Raw genomic sequence first — 20,103 nt, 5'->3', positions numbered from 1 at the left:
GAGGTTAAAAGTCTAACAACAAATGTAAACAAAACAAACGGTCCTTTTCAAACAGTTCTTTTAAATGAACTTCACCCCAAATCAGCCCTAATTAATTACTCGCCATGTCTGACGCGTGGGAGGAAATCCAGGCGGTGCAGCGGAAGCGTAATAGCCTCAGAGAACGCTTAGAAAAGCGCAAAAAAGAACGTCGAGACATACTAGGCTCCAACTTATCCAGCCCCGGTGGCACCAAAAACGAAGTTTCTATCCCGACCAGCACTAAAGATGATGTCAAATCAAACCTTACTAAAACAGACCTCATAAAAGTAGACCCCGAGCTAGAGCGAGAGATGCTAAAGGAGCTTGTTGATGTAACATTGCAGTTGCCAATCTCTTCGAGTGATTTAGTGGACACTATTAGAATCACCTTAAAGCGGGATGCTTCTCACAAGCAAGTGTGTAATTTGCTTCAGAAGTTTGCCACTCAAAAGCTTATTGTCGTTAATGATTCTGTTAAAGAAGGGTTGAATACTTTGGACATTAATTCAGTGGAAGTTTCAAAGGTCAATGCTATGATCGCAGAGTTCACTGAAGAACTAAAACCCGTAAAAACATCAAGTACTGCCAAAAGAAAAAGGGAAGAGACTGTGGTTAATGTAGAGAACAATGAAGAGAACAAAAAGGAAAAAAAAGAGCGCAAAACTGACATTTTATCCCTCTTAGCAATGCCCTCAACTAAGGAAAAGGAAACAAAAAAGATTGGGGAGGAAATTCTAGATTTGCTGAGCAAACCTACAGCAAAAGAGCGTTCTTTAACTGAGAGGTTTAAATCTCAAGGAGGCAAACAGTTAATGGAGTTCTGCCCTCATGGTACTAAGGGGGACTGTGAAAAGAATGCAATAAGCGACTGCAAAAAACTACATTTTAAAAAGATCATACAAAAGCACACTGACGAATCTCTGGGTGATTGTTCCTTTTTGAACACATGCTTTCACATGGATACTTGCAAGTATGTGCATTATGAAGTGGACCGAGCAGGACAAAACAAAGACAATCACTTGAATTTGTCAAATGTGTCTGCTGTAGGCCGGGTGGAAAGCACCACATTGTACCCCCCACAATGGATTCAGTGCGACTTAAGGTTTTTGGACATGACTGTTTTAGGTAAGTGACTGTTTTCATTTTATAGATGTTTGAAAATAAAAATAATAAATAAAGGAAAATTTGCTGTAATCATGGCTGACCCCCCTTGGGATATTCACATGGAACTGCCTTATGGGACTTTGTCTGATGATGAAATGAGACAGTTGGGCATTCCACAGCTGCAAGATGAAGGTAAGTCGCCCATCTTTAAGGAGGAATTTTTTAGTAACTAAAAAGAAGTTTAGGTTTGATTTTCCTTTGGGTAACTGGAAGAGCCATGGAGCTGGGCAGAGAGTGTCTGAAACTGTGGGGTTATGAACGAGTGGATGAAATCATCTGGGTGAAAACCAATCAGCTGCAGCGTATTATCCGCACTGGTCAGTATTACTTGAGGAGAAGATCGCTAACGTATTTTGGTTGTATTGGTGATCTACTCTTCGGTTCCCCTTTACCGCTTAATTAAATCATTTCATTGAGAGAATCTGACAGGGAGGACTGGTCACTGGCTAAACCACGGTAAAGAACATTGCCTAGTGGGTATGAAAGGCTCCCCGAAGGACCTGAATCGCGGCCTGGACTCCGACGTAATTGTAGCTGAAGTCAGAGCGACTAGTCACAAACCAGATGAAATCTACGGAATGATCGAGAGGCTTTCACCGGGCACTAGGAAAATTGAATTATTTGGACGTCCTCACAATATCCAGCCCAACTGGATTACACTGGGAAATCAAGTGGACGGAATAAGACTACTTGACCAAGACTTAATCGAGAGCTTCAAGAAGAGGTATCCAACAGGAAATTGCATGGCACCTCCTTCAGATGGCACTCATTAAAATATACTTGTACAGAGTTTTAAAAAATTTATTAAACAATGTTTGTTGATTTCATTTTCCTCTTAATATGGTTGATTGCAATATACTGAACTAAAGTTATGTACAAACTTAGATGAATAGGTACATGAGATCTAACGAAGATATCACCAAGCGATCATGATGTTTTTGGGAGGTTTTTCATGGTGCTTAATAGGAATTTCGGGTAGGACTTGCTTAAATCGCCTTACGTAAAATAAGCTACAAGTCTCCGTAAACCTGTAAGTAGTAGCTGAGATGCATTTGATAAGAACCGAACTTGTAAGGGTAAGCGACCAGACATATCAGACCATGCATGACATCTAGTGCTTTTTAGTATTTTTAAATTATTTAATATTAAACTGAAATATAAAAGAAAAAGTTCTTTACATATGGTGTATCTCTCAAACAGCCGATTTTGAAGAAAATAGTATAGTAATCCCTTGCCTTTAGGTTCTCCATGAATTCTTTTGGGGCTATTATTTTCAATAAAAGGGAGAGTAATGACAGTATGGAAATCCCTATTAAGCACCCATTTTTACTTAACGTGAGTCATGCAATTGTCTCCGAAATAAAACAAACCTTGCTGGGGATACTTAAAAAAATGCAGGCGAAGGGTATTTTTGAACACAGCACAATCGTCCATCATCACAAATAACGCAGATGAGCAATAAATTACCTTAGAAAAGAAACAACTTCAGAACAACGCTTCAGATTTAGCCTTTAACTCACCCTGTGTACGCTTAAACAAAGAAAAACAATTATACTGATTCACAGAACCGTTAAGGCGAAAGACACCGAAATACTCATCCACATTGAAAAAATACTCAATCCTACTTAATTATTCTACGAATATGTTTTTCTCATTTTTCCTTCTTATAAAATATGCATACACTTACTTACTTAACAATATACATGAACTAGGAGTTTTACCTGCCTCTTTTAGAGGAAAAGAGACAGGCACAAGCCTCGGTTATACACCAGATTAGTCTATAATAGTTTATAATAAGTTAACAAGACGAGCTACGTTAAAGTTTAGGTTCCTTAACTGAGGCTTACAAATTCAATATAAATACAGTTATAACTCCCCTTTGGGGATTCTTACGCACTTGTTAGATGACGATGCGGGCTGAAACTAAATGAAACTGAAAAATCCAATAAACCCTCGTTTAAGTAGATTCAAGCCGAAAAAAGACGCAACTAAACGAGCACAAATGCGCATCCCTGTCTTAAACTAACTAAAATACAGATAAAATATTTATAAGCGTACTTTTTATGACTTTTATAAGTTTTGTAATTTTTATATGGTTTTTTTGCCTCACCGATTACTTTCACTGCAACCTCCGGCTCACAGCAGAGAAACTCAAGAGAAAAGATAGTCAATAGGCGAGCTCGTTCTTCGGTTGCCAGTACCTGAAAATCCTCATGCCAAACCAGTTCTAAACTCACGCCAGCCCGACTCACCTGTTCGCCAGAATAAGGTATGTGGCAGAGAGCCTCTGTCACGCCTGCCTGGTCATCTGGGACTGAACACCTTTTCCATCTCCGTACATACTCAAAGAAGCAATGTAGTGATTGGGCATCACCTACAACACCAAGAAAATCACCTTAACAATTAATTTTTTAACTCTAAACAGACCTCGAGTATAATATCTTGATAACCATAGCAGAGGGTGCTGCCGAAGGGGTTAGTGGTGTTGGTGGAGCTAGCGCGATTGAGCACCACAGGCCTCTCGCTTGGGGTGAGTTTTTTGCACACCGCACTCCAATTAGAGTAAGCATCAATAGTCGCCCCATCTAGGGGTAGCTCAAATTCACACCTCAAGTACATGTTGAAGTTATAATGTCCAGGATAATTTGTGTGGAGCACGAACTTTTTGGCTAAATGCGATCGCGCATCGAAGAGCACATCCTGAAAATAGTGAAAAACTCATTTCTCTCCTCTAATAATTGGTGAAAACTTACCAAACCCAAGGTGAAGTAATTGAAGAAATAGTCGCTCCTATTGGTGGTGACCCTCCTCTGCGCATTCGATGCATGTATCCGCATCTTATCTTCGCTCTTATAGAAAACCCTCGAAGGAGCTCCAATAGCAGTAGATATATCCTGAGCCGATTGCCCTAGCAAAATCTGCCGCTCAATACGCAAAATACTAGAGTCTATAATTCGGTTATTGTTGCCCGAGAGCAGCTTCAGTTTGATCCCCTGTGTATGCCCCTCTCCCCTGATTATTTCCGCTTTTTCTAAGTATAACTGGCCCTGATAACAAGAGAGCGGCAGCTCGGGTGCCGCAGCGCTATCCACACTGGACCCCGAATAAATCGCCATCCTTGAAACCACCTAAGATTCCTTTAAATGTGACAAAACTGCCAAAATGTCTCTAACTTACAGGACTATTTCCAGGTGGAAACTGCAAAGAAGCCAAATTGTGAGTGCTGCCTTTTTGGTATTTGGAGTCCACTGGGAAATAAAAACTTAAACCCCGGAAATTCAGGGTGAACACCTGCTTCGCAGAATCATACTCCCCTGGGTGGGTGGCCCCAAAAGAGTGTTCAATTTGCTCTATTGAAGGCAGGAGTTCAGGGGAATTAAAGGTGAGACCACTGCAAGAAACCTATATAACAGCTTCACATATGCTATAATAAGTACCTTACCAGTATTTCAGTTTGACTAACTTCATATTGTAGATGAGGATGATTTTGAGTCGCTGGGAGACTGGGTCGAAAAACAACCTAATGCCATCCTGAGGCAGATTGATTACCAGGTCTATTTCTAGGGGTTTCTGAAAGAAATTGGTATTAAAGATTGGATTATAGAGGTTATAAATTGGGACAGCTTACGGCCTCATTGTACAGCACCTGAACTCCTTTGATGGTGCCAATTTGGGCTTGGATGATGGCCACTGCTTGAGAAAAGTGCATTCCTAGGACAGTTGTTATAATGTCAATGCTGCTTAGTAAAGTGCACAAGTGATAGACCAGACACAGCTTTACATGATCTCAATATTTCAAATTTTTACTTTGCAATCCCCAGTTGAAGTTCTATTAAGCAGTGTTTGAGATAGGAACCTCTAATTCTTAAACAAGGTCATGTATGTCTGTGCAGCTTATTACGAATAATCATCTAAAGCTAGTATTCAAAAATTAAAAATCATCCAAAATATATGACCAACAGTTTTCCTTTATATCCTCGTCAATTGGATATTTTTTAAAAATTTGAATTGCATAAATATAAAATTGAATTTTCTGTTGCAAAAAAACAGTTGTATCTTTTAAATGAAAACAGATATATCTACGGAGTGTGTTGTGTGTGATAATATATATACAACCTACATGTTCTCAAAATTTAAAAATTATCACATCATTACATCCTTTTTGAGTAGCTATTTTTTGAAATGCAATTTGATAAATTAAAAACTGAGTTTTTTATCATGCAGCAGCTCAGCATATAGAAATTTTTTCTTGTCTACACAATCAAAATGTATCAACTCGTATTAGTTTCATAATTTTATAAAACAAATATTAAAAATTTCAACTTTAGCAGCCTATTAATCCATTTTTGATTACTCATAATACCTTTCTGAGATTGTCCCTTTTAATAAGCCATTTGACTTGAATGGGAGCTTGGTTACTTGTATTACTCATCATTGCACCCCTTTTTAAAATTGACAATTTCAGGGGCATAGTATGCAAATTTGGGAGAGTTTTGAGGTTGATTGCAACACTTGGAAAATTAAGAATATCAGCACAAAATTTGTGGAATTTCGAGTTAAAATTAGTTCAAAAACGCGCCAGTAAATAAAGTGGTCAATAGAAGTTTTTCACCCTCAAACATCTTTCTGCCAATAAACTGCGCCTCAGGCAAAGGTCAAAGCCACTATCAAGGAAAATTAATGGGTAATTTTCTTTAAAATTACCGCGAAATAATACTGAACACCCTTTGTTTATACTGGCAAGAAGAAATATAAATAATAAAACGCATATTATTATTTTGACAATTGGGCTTGGGTACCCACCTAAAATAAACTCCCATTGTTCACAGCCTAAAGAACGCTCTGGCACGACTTCCAGTGTTAACATCTTCTCTTCGTGGAACCGAGCTGTCTTTTCCACACTCTTTCCCTCACAATCACTTGAGCTTCCTCAAAAAATCACCGAAAAAACACAAAAGTCCTTTGTCTCGAATCACTTATAGCGCCATTTTGATTATGGAACTGACAGGGATAACAGCTGATTGTCAGGGCCGCGAGCGATTCTTTTCTCTATGGTTTAGTGGCATAAGGTACAAAATCAACTGGAGGGCTATCGATTGGTTTCGTAATCAAAACAAAAGAATCAAGTGGCGGATTGCTCCATTGTAATTGGTGGGAGTGGTTTAGAGAGGGAATTTTGAATGTAGGTCGAAAATTACGAATATGGGAATTCAGTTCAGTAATGCTTTAATAATAGTTTAAGATAATAGTAATTATTGTGAATGATTAATAAAATGAGGTCAAAGATCGACGTCAATCCACGAACTATCGATTCATTTTAAATATGGCGAGATATGGTGTAATTTTGGTATTTTGGCACGGGTTTAACAAAGCAGATTTTTCAATCAGAATTTTTGGCATCAAATTTATTATTCAGTGTATTTCATTTGTTACTTAATATGTACTTTAGCCTTTAGGCTGCTCAACTGCAGGTTCCAACAGTTCATTGGACCATGATGCACAAAAATTATTCAAAATAGTTATTCAAATCAGCTATTATGAGTAAGTTTTTGATGCCAGAGATAAAAATTTCAATTTCATTTTGGCGCTCCTTATTAAAAGATCGCCCAAGTTCGTCATGTAAACGGAAATAAATGAGGTTAAGAAATTTTCATATTGTTCTTATTTGGCGCAATTTTATCCTTGATTTAATACCCTCCCCTAGTCAATCTACCTCTAAAATCGTGATATATGACTACAAAGCATTCCTTCATTAAACCATGACGTCCTTCAGGTGAGTATCCCAGAATAGCTTGCAAAATCAAAGATTAATGTTGCTTGTTTTGGGACTCAGCCCTAACAGGGTACTAAACAGCGAACTGCAGGAGTCCTTTCACGGCTCAGCAGTATTAGAACGAAGCCTCCTATTAAACAAAAGAAGATACAAGCTTAAAGGGGCCATATTCTGGTTTGGTATTAATGTCCTACTGCTCTCGATAATCATCTATGATTTGTGAGTAATTCCCTTTTGAGGCCACAAATTAGTCTTAGATGAATCTTTGTAGGTCTCAAACGTGTCGCATATACATGAACTACTATCAGTACATTGAATACTCATTTGTTGTAATACTCACCTTAAATGTTGTGTACTACTTTGGAAAAATCATTAAATTGTATTTTGCTGCAAAAGAGCAAATTCCAGTAACTTTAGAGCAACGCAAGTTGCTGGGAGTTAAAGACTCTGGTAAGCTCTTCAGACTAAACTTCTAAAGCTTCTAATAATTAACCTTAATTACAGATCCTAATTACACTCTCATTAGCCCCATACAGTCACCCCAAAAATCATCAGATTGTACACCCCTGCTAAGCAATACACCTTTAAATATGACAACACTAAGTTGGAGATCTAATGCCTCTTCTGGACCACAAACTACACCTTTAAATATGACTGCTCTTAGTTGGAGATCAAATTTGTCTGTAAATGACAGTGTAAGGGTGGGCTACTCCCCTCAATCTACTGGATGGACTTTTAAGGAGAGTAAGCTTCTGGGGGAAGAAGAAGAGGATGAATATGAGGAGGGGGTGTTGGAGAATGTAATGTTAAATTTTTTAGGTTTTAGAGAGTTTTTTGGAGCTTGTTTTTTAGATTAATAACCTGGCAACAACTCACAGTTCCAATAACTTGTTAAGCTCCTTTTGGAGTCATCCCGTGACCAAGTCAGTTAAAGACATGTCTTCGTTTTTGAAAAAAAGCCAGTATCAGCTTTCAACTCTGTCTCCCAGTAAGTGCTTATAATGAAAAAAGTCCACAAAGTAACTAAAAAGAAACACGTTTGTAGCCAAAAACCTTAGTCCTTTGAAAACAGATGACAAATCAAGTGGTAGTGTACCTGCCTTAGAAGTGTGGACTAGAGTCAATGTCAACACTGATACTTTGACTCAGTGGAATGAGAATCTCCGAATGGTAAATAAAAACCAAAAAAAAAAAAAATTCCTTGAAAACAATCCTTTTAGTGGCTCTCACATACAATTCTTGAACGTCTAATACACGAATTCGACCTTATAAATGATTCCTTGGAAAAGCATGGGATGTCTGATATAAAAATTGGTGCAGTGGGGCTGGATCGCTTGAGAAAAACCGCCCTTATGACTCAAATTACTCACTTCATCCCTTCTCTACCGCCAATGATTCCCTTTCTAGAAGTCCATGCTAATCAGGAATATTTAGTGAAGAGGATCAGGGATTTGGCCAAAGGAGGATGTATGAGTGAGTTTAAGTGGAATGGAGGGTGTGCTTTTAATGGCAAAGACTGGGATGAATCTCTGCCAACAGACTGCGCAGTAAGTATTTATTCTCTGGTCTATACGAGTTGTTTTTATTAAATTGCCGCGCAGATTGTTATGCATTTATTAGCCTCGTATTTGGACACCCAACTAATGCCTTCCCCAAATTTACCCGACGCTAAAACGTTCACTGGACATTACTATATCAAGTCAACTGATAAAATGCCAACACTCACTGCTAACAGCCTCTTTATTCAAGAAATCTGCGAGAGACCTCCTCATTATCAGGTGGTGGTCGGGGAGAAAATTTACGAGATGGTCAAGGTGATTTTTCTCATTCCTAAAGGTGGTATTTAGCGACTAATTCCCGTAATTTCTTGCAGGGTTACAACAATTTGTTCCACAGCTGTCTGTTTTTTATTTACCTTGTTGATAAGATGGAACAGGGGATGCTGGGGAGAGTCAACTTGGGCAGAGCAGGGTTGAACATGCTGTGGGTTATTGGGCTGAGTGAATGAAGGATCTCAAGATAGATTGCTTAAATTAAGTATTTTTGAATGTGTAAGTTACATTGTGTGCCAAAATTAATTTTTATTACATTTCTTAACAAGTTCTTGTCTTTACATTTCTATGTATACACGCAGATTGTTTTTAAAGCTTCACTATATTACTTCATATAGAGCAAATTAAAGGTGAAATTATCTCGAAATATTGAAGCTGCATTTCCGTGTATCAATTTCAAGTGTCAAGAGCATTAAAAAAATAACAATAAGTTTATTAATACTTCTCGTCCTGCGTGTACAAACTCTCAGCAAAAACAATATCCCTCTTAATAGCAGCAGATGCCTCCTCCATTTTTGTTTTCAGGGCCGGATTGCCGATAATCTTAGCGGCGTCACGCACATCCATTATAGTCTCATTTAGCTGCTGAATACAGCGAACTATTATACCCTCTTGAATGTCCGTCAGTTTCATAATCTCGGCAAAAGGCTGAGCCAAAAATTGATAACATCTGAACAGCCGAAACCTTATCGCAACTTACCTCTGCGTTGGTCCAGCGATACACCACGTACACCAGTCCAAAATTGAGGTCGTTCTGGAACTCTTCAGTCTGAATCCCCATTTCCAGCTCCAAATTTGCAATTCTCGAGTGAACGGATTTGATAAGGTTAATGCCCTGAAATTCAGGAAATTACTTGAGTTTGTCGGTTTCTTTGAGTTTAATAAACAGATAGGTACTTGTTTGAGTTTGGGAGTGAGGTCTTCCTCATAGTCCTTTTGGTCGCCTCGTAGCTTCACTCTGAAGACAAGAGAGGAGAGTAGAGCTGCCACTTCTGAGGGCTGCAAATCCGTGAAAATATCATCTACCACCAGCTCAGTGATCAGTAGCTCGTTCATACCCATTTCACACGCCACATTGCCCTTCAATTTCACTTGAATTCAACATTGTTACCAACACTTCTCCTCTTTAAATAATTCACTCTTACCGGTATTTTCTGCATCCACATATCCCAATTTTCTTAACAGCTCGATTCGCTTCTGATAGTCGGGGTACAAAGTGAGGCTGGCGTTAGACAAACGATACTCCAAGTTCGCTTTTTTGTCCTCAAGGAATTTTCGTTCGAACACTGCTTTGAACTGTTCCTCGAAATTCGGAATTTTAGTGCTGGGCAGGTAGTCAATTAGTTTATCTTTGATGCTATACATGTCGGTCAAATCATGGTACAAATCTTGCTCATTCACTTTTAAATCTCTGATAAAGTGTTGCAGCTCTAGGGATGATTTGTTGTCGTTGGCCATGAGAGTAAGTTTTTGCAGCTCTTGGATGGCTTGAGAACAAGTTTGACCTGAAATTAACAATAATTGTTGGTCAGTCTTTGGGTCAATATACAAATGATAACTTAACCAGAAAAATAAATTGCATGATAATGGAGGAATTAGTGGCCAAATCTATACTTGAATGAACCAGAAAAATAATTTTGTGATATCCATTTCAAAGAATTTTTATGACATTTGCCAACTAGGTCCTGTCATTAAATGGTTAACTGTGACGACAATTATATATACAAAAATTGCAGTAGAAACATGGTAACCTGACGTTACACTATCACGATATTACCATTTTTTCAAATTTCGGATTTCTCACTGTTTCTTTGGCTGATAGAGATTATACTTTAACTTCTAACGCGTATTCTCGCTAGAATATAATGTCCTGGCTGGTTATTAAATATAAATTTACCGGGAGGATCTAGCCTAAACCTTTCCTGTTGCCTTTTGTCCCAATCCAACTCCACTAGTCGCATATCCAACTTAATCTTCTTGGAGGAAATATCAAAGATGTCACTCCCCGTAATACTTATAACTGCATGACTAGGATTGTTGCTAGGGAAGTAGAGCTTTTCCTGAGCTAGTCCCAACATCTGAAACCACATGTCCTGCTTATTTTCCTTTTTCAAATCCCCACATTCAGCCAGCACTAAGACTCTATAATTCGCCCCTTTTTTAGACAGGATTAGGGCCAGTTTATTCACGTGATTTTCGTGGGTAATCACTATTAAACCCCCTGGAATCAGCAGTTTCTGAACTTTGAGGTGTGCAAGCACTTTGGGCTGAAACAAACTTTGATTCACTCAATTCATTTCTGACTGAAAAACTACCATTATCTGGAGTTTCTTCGTTAAATACGCGCCAGCGCACTCGTAGAACTTGACCAAGGGTTGCAAGTAGCTGCTCAACTGCTGCTTAAACAGGTTCTGCAACTCCTGCTCGGTTTTCTTAAGCTCAGCTTCAAGATCGATGACGCTTTTTTGATGATCCGCTTCTCCGAAGCTCTTGGAAATCATCAGCTCCACTGTAAGGCTCTCGACTCTTAAGAGACTCAGCACCATGCCATAAGTAAGCCGAAACTGACTGACTAACTTATTGGGTTTTCCAGTCATCATTTCACGAAGCTGATTTTCAGGAGGTACGTTCAGTTTACAGAGAATTAGGACTGTGCCTTTCTCGTCTTTGCCCCTGCGTCCCGCCCTGCCTTTAAAGTCGAATTCATAATGGAGATTTTTAATAGTTAAACTTTAATTTTTACCAGCCATTTGAATGTATTCTGCAGGTAGTAAAGTGCGCAATTCAACCCCATCATGCTTTTTGATAGAGTCAAATATTACAGTTCTAGTGGGCATGTTTACTCCCATGGCGAATGTTTCAGTGGCAAATAACACCTAAAAAAGTCCCCAAATGGTAGACTGATGAAGCTTATAGCCATACGTTATTTATTTTTATATGAAAAGACTGGAGTACGGTACGCCTTTAAAGGCACAAAACATTAGAAAAGAATAAAAAAACCATAAACTCACCTTTATTAAACTCTTCTGAAAAAGCATTTCTACAATTTCCTTCACAATGGGAAGAATCCCACTATGATGCACTCCAATGCCTCTGCATAATATATCCTTCATTTTCACTATTTGCGGAATCTCTCTGTCAGGCTCCTTTAATGACCTAATACATTTATTGAAAAAAAGTTCAATATGAGCTTTTTCCCTCTGGGTGGTAAGGTTCAAGTTAGACAGGACCTCCGCATAAGTGTCGCATTTTTGTCTTGAAAAAACGAAAGCAACCACAGGCAGTAGTTCAAACTTCTCTAGATGATCTACAAGGCTTGTCCATAATGTTTTCTCCTGATGTTTGTTCAGAAACCGCACATTTTGGTCTTTCAGCGGCTCCAATGCAGTTTTGGCTTTGATGTAGCTGTACAACCCTGAATCAGCCGATAAATCACGAAACTAGAATTATATTACCCCTCATTATGCCACTTTTCCGCCTCGAGGATTAGGAATTTGTTGTGCCTACTGCCGCCCCATCTTCCAGTGTACAAGAAATGCTGCAGCGGCACTGGCCGTTGCATTGTGGTTATCACATATACTTTCCTGATTTAATTCAATTTTATCTTACATTAAAAGTTTACTTTGAGCCCTACCTCTTGTGGGTACTTCCCAGCCAATCAGCAAATTCTATGGTATTTGGAACGGTGGCGCTGAGAAGTACCACACACACCTCCTTGGGGAGCATAATAAGTACCTGCTCCCATACATGTCCCCTGTCTCGGTCATTGATATAGTGTACCTCATCAAAAATGACATATTCAATATCCCTCGTGATATCACTGCCACAATACAACATTGACCTTAAGATTTCGGTGGTCATAATCAGACATGAGGCTTTCTGGTTGATTTGGAAGTCCCCAGTTATCAGGCCTACGTCATCGAACTCTTCTCTAAGTACAACCCTTGAAAACATTGACACCAGACCAAAGAAATGGAGTGTTCTTACTTGAAGTCTCGGTACTTTTGATTTGATAAAGCCTTAATGGGGGAGGTGTAGATGGTCCTTGTCATGTGTTTTTGGGACAGGGCAATGGCATACTCAGCAACTACAGTTTTACCTGGTGAGTGGGAAAATAAATACAACAATCAATTTCAATATTTGCCATTTAAAGAGGAATCACTTTGAAAATTTGAAATTTTAGTGTTAAATGGCCTTAAGTGTCATGTGTTAGATGTAACAAACTGCGCATTTCCATCTGCCCTTATTCAAGATATATAGCTCCCTTTCTATTTAATCTTCACTCTGATTTGATATGTCATAAGCAAAAGACTGTGCATATCTACAGGTTATCCATTTAAGAGTCCCTCAAACTTATAGGAGTTTATTTGTGTTTCCATAAAAAACCAATTATGGGGATCTCATGAGGCTAATGAAGGTAAATTTAAAAACTAGTGACGTCCTTACAGTGTGTCCCAAGAAAGCACTCAAAACTGGAAACAAAAAAATATCCAACCATGGCAAGGCATGATTAATACTCAGGCATTTAGCTATAAATTCATCTTTTCCCAAAATAATGAATCATTCCATTAATATTTAAGATAAATATGATATTATTTTATATTAAAGTGGAGAGAATTGAATTTTCTTTAGACCCACGTCATAAAAACCCCCCCATCATATTTGAAAAAAATCGAGAAAATTGAAGTTGAAAAGGTGAAAATTCAAGTTGTTATGGTGAACATCCTGTGTGTATTTATGGATATACGAGTATTTGTGCTTGCTAAAAGGATCTTACATAAAAATTCATCCTAAAATTATTAAAACCTAACTTAAGTTAATTGTGATATTAAGTTTCTTATGAGGCACTGCAAATGTTTAAAATTTCTTTTAAAACCTCATAGGTTCAAGTCACTGTATCCCAGAGTTAAAAAAATCTAGATACTAACACAGGATCAACAGAGGATTCTATCACATGGAAAAAATGTCTAGGTGATCTCATTTTAAAAAAATGACGCTTTATAACTCCTTGCTTTTTTGGGATGCCCTATAGGGTTGTCACTGATTTTAACTTACCTTCCTGAGCCTCATATACATCTCCATAACTGATTTTTTTATGAAATCATAAAGAAACTCATAGAAGTCCTAGGTGCTGTTAAATGAACATGGTATATCTGTTCTTGTTTAACTTTAAATATCTTGTATACTTACCTGCACTGGTATGAGCTGCCACAAACACATGATTGTGCTGCTCCAGCTGCAAAATTGCCAACTTCTGAAAATTATCCAGCTCAAATGGAAATTTTTTGGCCATATCTGGAACCTTCTTTTTGAAATCTGTGATCTGTTTATTGGGGTCTAGTAGAACTGCCCACTTGGACACCTGCAGTTGGCTTGGAGGAGGGGCTGCAGACAAATTTAATATATGGGGCTCTTTTGGGAGCACCTCTTCTTCATCTGGCAGAAGCTCTGCTTCCTGCATGACCTCCACTTCTTGATTAGGGGCTTCTGGCTTTGCATCCCAATCAGCCAATAATTGCTGCTCTTGCTCAATTAATTCCAATAGATTTACTTTTTTTGTGGTAAAATTTTCAGAGTTTTTTAAGTGATCATCATTGGACATAAGAGTACAACCATCTTCAGCAAAGCTGAGCCCTCGGTCAAATCCTGGAGCCACATTCAGTAAATCTATGACAAACTTTTATTATTCCCAAAAGCCTCTAAATCAGTCTTAGACAACCTTTAGTATCTTTCAGAATGTTCAGCTTCAGGAGGTCTTCATCAGGTTCAGGAAAGCTTCCTGGTTGAAAGGGGATATATGAAGCACTTCCTCTGACATAATCAGAAGGCGGCACTGGCTCTCTAGTGAACGACATAGAGTTGCGCGCAGTAGCACCCACATTTTCAATAGCAACTTCTAGGAAGTCAATGATTTCTCCTGTGTCCAAGTCCCGTTGTACCTGCAAAGGGGTTGTGTATTATTTGGATAAATGGGGGTGAATGGAGCAAATACTCTAAGGGTTGTAGAGGACGGGGCCCTCTCATAATCGAGCAGTTCCAACGGGTCGGGCACCCGGGGATAAAACTGTTGGTTACGCTCATATCTGTGAATAGGAAGGTTTTCAGGTTGGAGCAGGTAGCCCTCTAGAATGTGTTGTACATCAGGGAGAATAGGGGGAGAGTTGAAATCGGGTAAATCAGTCATTTGTTGGGCAAAATAGAAAATAAAAGTTTATCCCTGAAAAGTAAGGTTATATTTCTTGAATTTTAATTGGAATCAATAATCGTGATATTTGTTATCCTTGTTTGAAGGTTAGCGTAAGTAATGTATGAGAATGGTAGAGATAATTCATGAGACAGTGAGAAAAAAATGGGAAAAAGAATGATACAGTGACGTCATGTTATGCCTTGATTTCAGAGTTTTACATGTTTTAAGAATTTTATCATTATACTTTTCTTCTTTCATATTTATATTTGTAACCTATTGAGGATGAAAAATAGGCAAAGAACTGATTTTTTCAGCTTTAAATCTGTTTCGGCTTCTATTAAGAGTCATACGAAATATGTAATTATTCTATATATATGTATAATTAGTTATTGCAATTTAATTACAAAAAAATATATAATTTCACTATAAAACAACACAAACTTTAATAAAAAGATGGATAAATAATAGCTACGAACCAAAAAAAACAATTTCACATTACAAAATTTTGCGAAATAACTGTTAAAATGGTCGTCTGTGTGTTTTCATGACGTATGTAATGAGTTTGTGCATGCATATTTTTTGCTTTACTGAGATTCCATGGAGTATTAAGACCATTTAGAGTTTTTTTCCGTACTTGAAAACTAGTATTGCAGATTAAATTTACTGTTTACAGGTAATTCGCCTTTTTGTATGGTCTAATCAATCGAGATTGAAGCTGGATCTGATATCAACATTTCTTCAAAATTTTCATTTAAAAAAATCAAAACGGTTTCAAAACTTCATGTAAACACAGTAATTGTTTTGTTTGAAAAAATGGCCGGTAAGCCTTGCCAACATGGCGAGAGCAATTACCCCAAGGGAGATAAATAATTCATTATTTCACTAGTTATTTTTAAATGTTTTAGACATGATTGTCTTCTTTCTCGTTTTATTTATAAATTCTTGTCCTCGTTTGAATCCATAACAATTATTTCTTCAGTTAATTTTCAAATTCCAGCATCATTGGATTTGACATTTTAGGTGACAGTTGTTGGTAGCCTTGGCGTAAGTTAAATGGCCGAAAGGCCGCATCTCCCGAAAATTTCAACAAAGAGTCGCTGAAAATCATCAAACGAATACCATTTTTAGTGCGAAACTGAAGCTAAAATTACACAGGTAACGTAGGCCATCCATCTTCTATTCGAACCCAACACCAAAACACGTAAATCGTATGTTAAACGTGCCGGGACTCGGTTCCTCCGTACGTTGACATGCACGCATTCATTTGAAATGTCACCAAACCCATTATGAAAAAACTTATCTTAAAATACACGTTTGATTCGAGCCCCAGGGCTTTAAAATAGCCCCAAAAGAGCGGTGGCTAATGCTAACGAGGCAGAACGCAATTTCCTTCCTGCTGAAGCTATTTTTAGAACCCGACGTTGGTACGACCAATAACGGTAGTACCCTCACCTGAATATTTGAAACTGGTACGCCTTTTTGCCTGAAGATATTCGTATTTTTTTCTTCTCTCATCATCAAATTCATCTGCAAAGAACAGCAATTTAACCATATCGGGCCTATTGGGGTCTGGGACTTTTGCTGTGGTGGGAGTGGTCATAGTGGGTTCTGGCTCATGTAGCAGTGAGATTTCAATTTATTACATTTTAGATTATTAGATAAGCGGTAAATATTTGTAAAGCTTTGAGTCATAGTGTGTAAAAACCGCAGAAAAAAATCACTTAGGGTTAGTTTTCTCATTTCAGTCATGGCGGTAAATGTATACTCAACTAATGTCACCACAGAGAACCTCTCCAGGCATGATATGTTAGCATGGCTCAATGAGTGTTTGCAAAGCAGTTTTGGAAAGATTGAGGAGCTCTGCACAGGCGCTGCCTATTGTCAGTTCATGGATATGCTATTTCCTGGTTAGTCTCCATTATCAAAAAGAGTTATGATCACTAGATTTATGGGAATATTTTTGCAGGGTCAGTTCAGCTGAAGCGAGTAAAATTCCGCACCAATTTGGAGCATGAATACATACAAAACTTCAAAATTCTTCAAGCTGCCTTCAAGAAAATGAGCGTAGACAAGGTAAGTCTATATCGGCTTCTCCCAGACAGTTAGGAGTGTATTTGAGAAGTGTCTCGGCGATTTGAGGCTGTTATGAGGGCGAATTCTAGATTATCCCTGTGGACAAGTTGATCAAGGGCCGGTTCCAGGACAACTTTGAATTTTTGCAGTGGTTCAAGAAATTCTTTGATGCCAATTATGATGGCAAAGAGTATGATGCTATTGAAGCTCGTGGGGGGTTTGGAATGGGGTCCAAAGCAACACAAACTAATGGACATCCCAGGCCTGCTACAAGAATTGGTAGGCCTCAGAGGCCCTCTGTAGATCATCCACTAGTGCTGTAGTCTCATAAATTATTATTGATTTGTTTCTTTGGTTTTTATTAGCTTTTGTGTGGTGGTCTCCATACACACTCACACACACATCACCCCTCCATCTCATATCGTCATACTGTCACCCCATTTTAGATTGTGCCAATCGACAAGCTGGTGAAGGGCCGTTTCCAGGACAATTTTGAATTTCTGCAATGGTTCAAGAAGTTCTTTGATGCCAACTACAGGGGAACTGACTATGACGCTTTGTCGGCCCGCGGAGGCGACCCGATGGGCAACGGGGGGGCCAATGCCCCCAAGGGGCAAGGCATGATGCAGAGAAAGCCAGCGGCAGTCACCCAGCCGAGTTTGCCCGCCAAAGCTACTGTCAAACCTGTGGGGCGGGCTCGAGCCAGTATGTCATTCTCATTTGTGATTTTGTGCGCATGGAGGGGGTGATTTCAATGTTTTTGTGTTGAGAGCAATGGGAGCATGTTTCTTGGTGTGTGAAGGGACGGTATTTGAGGTGGGTGTAATCGAACTTAAAGACAAAAATAAGACATTAAATGAGAGAGTGTGATACATGCTGTCGTAGTTTGAAGTTAGTTTGGCTCAAGTACCACCTCAAATACCTGCTAGAATGAGTTTCCAATTAAAACACTTACCGACACCTTAAAGTCACTACTCCAAAGACGTTTAATTACACAAGTTCACATATACAGAGTGTGAAAAAGAATAGAAAAACTTTGCCACATTCCAACACTTCACAGTTACTCGATTTGAATACCTGCTAAGTGGGCAAACCTGAAGACTTTATAATACTAAATTTTGCCTTTCTTGTCTGTCACCCGCACCCTTTCACCGCTTCGCACAAGCTCTAGTAGTGAATCCTCCCATCTCAGGAACTTAGTGCGTTTACCTCGTTCGTATGGTAAACGCATCACCTGGCAATCGTGTTAAAATGTCCCTTTCTAGTGCCGAAAGCGCCTGCTCCTGTTAGACCCAGTCCCAATCGACCGGTGCCGAATAGGAATGCCGGAGATCTAAGTGGGAAAATTGAAGATTTGACCAATCAAGTCTCTGAATTCAAGGTGAGTGTGGCAATTGACGTTTGGGGCAAGTGTCGGTTAATGGGTTCTTGTTTTTTCCTGCAGCTGACGGTGGAGGGTTTGGAGAAGGAGCGAGACTTCTATTTTGGCAAGCTGAGAGATATCGAGGTGATGTGTCAAGAAGCCGAAGAAAACAATCCCATTATCCAAAAAATTTTAGATGTCTTGTATGCGACTGAGGTAAGAGTAATCAATATCCTGGCTTTTCCACTGTTTGTTTCTCTCACGTTTACTACTACATACGGGACATAAACAAAGCGAGTTTTCTCTTCTTTTCCTTGTGTGAAGCGCGCTTCTTAGTTGTAAAATCATCCATTTTGTGGAAGTGTCAAAACTGTGGCGAAAACGATTAAAGGTAAGTGGGATGTGTCTTTATTAACGTCATTAGCCTGACGCTTCATTGTGCATGTTCCAAACGTCTGTTTTTGCAGCGTTGCTACGCTGGTTTTTGTTATTGTTTTAGCATGAGAGAAGGGACATTATGTGGACGGAGTTGATGATGAAGAAGCTCCGAGTGGTGACCGCCACTGACGTCAACAGCAACGAGTGTCATCTGCCCAAGATGGTACCTGAGTATACACGTAGAAGTTGAATAACAACATTTTGGCTTATAGCGAAATATTTGTAAATATGATTGACGGGGTGATATGTTTGGTTTTGTTTAATTAAATTTAATAAAGACGGTTGACCATAACGTTTTGATTTTAAATGCAAATGAAAGACATTACAGTCCGGTGTGCAAATTCAAAATGGCGGCGCAGTGGGCATTTATTTAATCAAAACGATGCAATGAAGCGTGAATTTCAGAGATAGGTATTCGACCTGTATCGCGTAAATTTTTCAGATTTAAATTTGAGGGCCTATTGTCAGATTTTTCTTTTATTGTACAGCCCAGTGTTGCCAAGTTATGAAAATTAAAGAAAAATCGAGATTTTGTTTTTAACATCATACTATTGCTACATGCTACAAACAGTTCCAATCCTTCCTCAACATTTTTCTTCTTCCATGACTGATCTGATGAGTAATGTAATTTTCTTTGTTCGCAGGAGGGTTTCGCGCCCCCGTATGAGGTCGAGGGCGGCGCAGGGGATGATGACGAATACTGAATGAACCGAGGAAACTAACCCAATTTTATAAATAACAAGAATCTAAATTGAGAAAATTCCACCCTCGGTGCAAGCAACTGTTTAAATAAATTATAGCCTCAAATGGTTTATTTTTAATCTTCGCGGTTAAGTTTATCGGATATAGTTTTATACGAGTGTTGCTTTGTTCTTCAGTTACTGCTAGCGCGCGTTTTGCACTGAGGATATATCTTATTTTGTACTCTTAATAGTAAAGGAAACGCGCGAAAGCTGTAAACTTCCTTCTGGATTTTCTACTTAATTTACTACTCATCAATGTTGTTTTTTTTGTCTCTAGGATATGCGATTTATGCAGAATTATGATTCAAATAAAGTTATTTAAACAAGATATTTGCGTATTTAATAATTGCCTTATTACATTGTTCATTAATATTAAGTTTCCAGAGAATTGAATTGAGATGTTTAAGATAATAGTGACTTTCTTGTTGGCTAGGTAGAGAAATACTTCTAAGCCTATTAAACTTATTGATCCGCACTGTCATTCTCTAAGATCATAAACGAGACAAGGA

The 20,103-nt window shown here is 38.5% G+C and overlaps 5 protein-coding genes across 12 annotated transcripts; 3 read left to right on the top strand and 2 right to left on the bottom strand.

Annotated features, from left to right (window-relative positions):
- The first annotated feature begins 12 nt into the window (after positions 1 to 12).
- On the top strand, positions 13 to 1,997 carry Mettl3 (methyltransferase like 3). 3 transcript variants are annotated; one of them, XM_066392933.1, is made up of 4 exons: positions 13 to 1,146; positions 1,201 to 1,317; positions 1,371 to 1,502; positions 1,615 to 1,997. In XM_066392933.1, exons 1-4 carry the CDS (start codon positions 105 to 107, stop codon positions 1,956 to 1,958), a joined length of 1,635 nt encoding a protein of 544 aa, XP_066249030.1. In that variant the 5' UTR covers positions 13 to 104; the 3' UTR covers positions 1,959 to 1,997. The 3 variants fall into 3 exon arrangements, with proteins under 3 accessions (XP_066249030.1, XP_066249032.1, XP_066249031.1); XM_066392935.1 differs by having other exon boundaries at positions 1,605 to 1,790; XM_066392934.1 differs by having other exon boundaries at positions 1,371 to 1,541; positions 1,605 to 1,790.
- On the bottom strand, positions 1,973 to 6,205 carry LOC136410675 (PHAF1 protein CG7083). Its single transcript, XM_066392940.1, has 8 exons — positions 5,989 to 6,205; positions 4,814 to 4,896; positions 4,628 to 4,755; positions 4,363 to 4,576; positions 3,939 to 4,313; positions 3,613 to 3,885; positions 3,438 to 3,559; positions 1,973 to 3,386 (listed from the first exon to the last, which is right to left on the bottom strand). Exons 1-7 carry the CDS (start codon positions 6,050 to 6,052, stop codon positions 3,476 to 3,478), a joined length of 1,221 nt encoding a protein of 406 aa, XP_066249037.1. The 5' UTR covers positions 6,053 to 6,205; the 3' UTR covers positions 1,973 to 3,386; positions 3,438 to 3,475.
- A 588-nt stretch (positions 6,206 to 6,793) lies between these two features.
- On the top strand, positions 6,794 to 9,058 carry LOC136410671 (transmembrane protein 209). Its single transcript, XM_066392936.1, has 9 exons — positions 6,794 to 6,958; positions 7,019 to 7,177; positions 7,230 to 7,408; positions 7,463 to 7,758; positions 7,811 to 7,946; positions 8,004 to 8,128; positions 8,179 to 8,505; positions 8,560 to 8,772; positions 8,832 to 9,058. The coding sequence occupies exons 1-9, from the start codon at positions 6,945 to 6,947 to the stop codon at positions 8,964 to 8,966; spliced, it is 1,584 nt and encodes a 527-aa protein (XP_066249033.1). The 5' UTR covers positions 6,794 to 6,944; the 3' UTR covers positions 8,967 to 9,058.
- tst (twister) lies at positions 8,821 to 14,980 on the bottom strand. Its single transcript, XM_066392919.1, has 14 exons — positions 14,783 to 14,980; positions 14,510 to 14,729; positions 13,981 to 14,457; positions 12,778 to 12,889; positions 12,425 to 12,721; positions 12,246 to 12,374; positions 11,802 to 12,195; positions 11,534 to 11,666; positions 11,106 to 11,479; positions 10,688 to 11,057; positions 9,936 to 10,295; positions 9,688 to 9,881; positions 9,491 to 9,625; positions 8,821 to 9,438 (listed from the first exon to the last, which is right to left on the bottom strand). The coding sequence occupies exons 1-14, from the start codon at positions 14,972 to 14,974 to the stop codon at positions 9,226 to 9,228; spliced, it is 3,600 nt and encodes a 1,199-aa protein (XP_066249016.1). The 5' UTR covers positions 14,975 to 14,980; the 3' UTR covers positions 8,821 to 9,225.
- An 893-nt stretch (positions 14,981 to 15,873) lies between these two features.
- Positions 15,874 to 19,922, top strand: Eb1 (microtubule-associated protein RP/EB family member 1). 6 transcript variants are annotated; one of them, XM_066392949.1, is made up of 8 exons: positions 15,890 to 16,132; positions 16,390 to 16,446; positions 16,723 to 16,884; positions 16,944 to 17,050; positions 17,497 to 17,755; positions 18,316 to 18,431; positions 18,495 to 18,629; positions 18,913 to 19,062. In XM_066392949.1, exons 3-8 carry the CDS (start codon positions 16,725 to 16,727, stop codon positions 19,039 to 19,041), a joined length of 906 nt encoding a protein of 301 aa, XP_066249046.1. In that variant the 5' UTR covers positions 15,890 to 16,132; positions 16,390 to 16,446; positions 16,723 to 16,724; the 3' UTR covers positions 19,042 to 19,062. The 6 variants fall into 6 exon arrangements, with proteins under 6 accessions (XP_066249048.1, XP_066249046.1, XP_066249043.1 ...); XM_066392951.1 differs by lacking the exons at positions 16,390 to 16,446; positions 17,497 to 17,755 and adding an exon at positions 17,140 to 17,329 and having other exon boundaries at positions 15,874 to 16,132; positions 18,913 to 19,065; XM_066392946.1 differs by lacking the exon at positions 16,390 to 16,446 and having other exon boundaries at positions 15,895 to 16,132; positions 18,913 to 19,061.
- The last annotated feature ends 181 nt before the right edge of the window (positions 19,923 to 20,103 follow it).

The sequence above is a fragment of the Euwallacea similis genome, chromosome 9, assembly GCF_039881205.1.
Source record: "Euwallacea similis isolate ESF13 chromosome 9, ESF131.1, whole genome shotgun sequence".
Classification (NCBI taxonomy): Eukaryota; Metazoa; Arthropoda; class Insecta; order Coleoptera; family Curculionidae; genus Euwallacea; species Euwallacea similis.
Note: the sequence above shows the minus strand (reverse complement) of the source record. Positions and strands in the feature narration are given on the sequence as shown.

What these genes read in the sequence shown, in the direction of transcription:
- LOC136410675 (XM_066392940.1), bottom strand. Translation starts at nt 6,052, where the DNA reads ATGTTAACACTGGAAGTCGTGCCAGAGCGTTCTTTAGGCTGTGAACAA. An exon ending in ATTACTTCACCTTGGGTTTG is followed by an intron (nt 3,886 to 3,938) that starts GTAAGTTTTCAC and finishes CACTATTTTCAG; the next exon opens with GATGTGCTCTTCGATGCGCG. An exon ending in ATCAAGATATTATACTCGAG is followed by an intron (nt 3,560 to 3,612) that starts GTCTGTTTAGAG and finishes TTGGTGTTGTAG; the next exon opens with GTGATGCCCAATCACTACAT.
- LOC136410671 (XM_066392936.1), top strand. An exon ending in GGAATGAGAATCTCCGAATG is followed by an intron (nt 8,129 to 8,178) that starts GTAAATAAAAAC and finishes CAATCCTTTTAG; the next exon opens with TGGCTCTCACATACAATTCT. An exon ending in AAATTTACGAGATGGTCAAG is followed by an intron (nt 8,773 to 8,831) that starts GTGATTTTTCTC and finishes AATTTCTTGCAG; the next exon opens with GGTTACAACAATTTGTTCCA.
- tst (XM_066392919.1), bottom strand. Translation starts at nt 14,974, where the DNA reads ATGACTGATTTACCCGATTTCAACTCTCCCCCTATTCTCCCTGATGTA. An exon ending in AGAATACATTCAAATGGCTG is followed by an intron (nt 11,480 to 11,533) that starts GTAAAAATTAAA and finishes TCGACTTTAAAG; the next exon opens with GCAGGGCGGGACGCAGGGGC. An exon ending in TCACTCCCAAACTCAAACAA is followed by an intron (nt 9,626 to 9,687) that starts GTACCTATCTGT and finishes CCTGAATTTCAG; the next exon opens with GGCATTAACCTTATCAAATC.
- Mettl3 (XM_066392933.1), top strand. Translation starts at nt 105, where the DNA reads ATGTCTGACGCGTGGGAGGAAATCCAGGCGGTGCAGCGGAAGCGTAAT. An exon ending in TTTGGACATGACTGTTTTAG is followed by an intron (nt 1,147 to 1,200) that starts GTAAGTGACTGT and finishes TAATAAATAAAG; the next exon opens with GAAAATTTGCTGTAATCATG. An exon ending in TCCACAGCTGCAAGATGAAG is followed by an intron (nt 1,318 to 1,370) that starts GTAAGTCGCCCA and finishes AAAGAAGTTTAG; the next exon opens with GTTTGATTTTCCTTTGGGTA.
- Eb1 (XM_066392948.1), top strand. Translation starts at nt 16,725, where the DNA reads ATGGCGGTAAATGTATACTCAACTAATGTCACCACAGAGAACCTCTCC. An exon ending in TGTGGGGCGGGCTCGAGCCA is followed by an intron (nt 17,756 to 18,315) that starts GTATGTCATTCT and finishes GTCCCTTTCTAG; the next exon opens with TGCCGAAAGCGCCTGCTCCT. An exon ending in ATCAAGTCTCTGAATTCAAG is followed by an intron (nt 18,432 to 18,494) that starts GTGAGTGTGGCA and finishes TTTTTCCTGCAG; the next exon opens with CTGACGGTGGAGGGTTTGGA.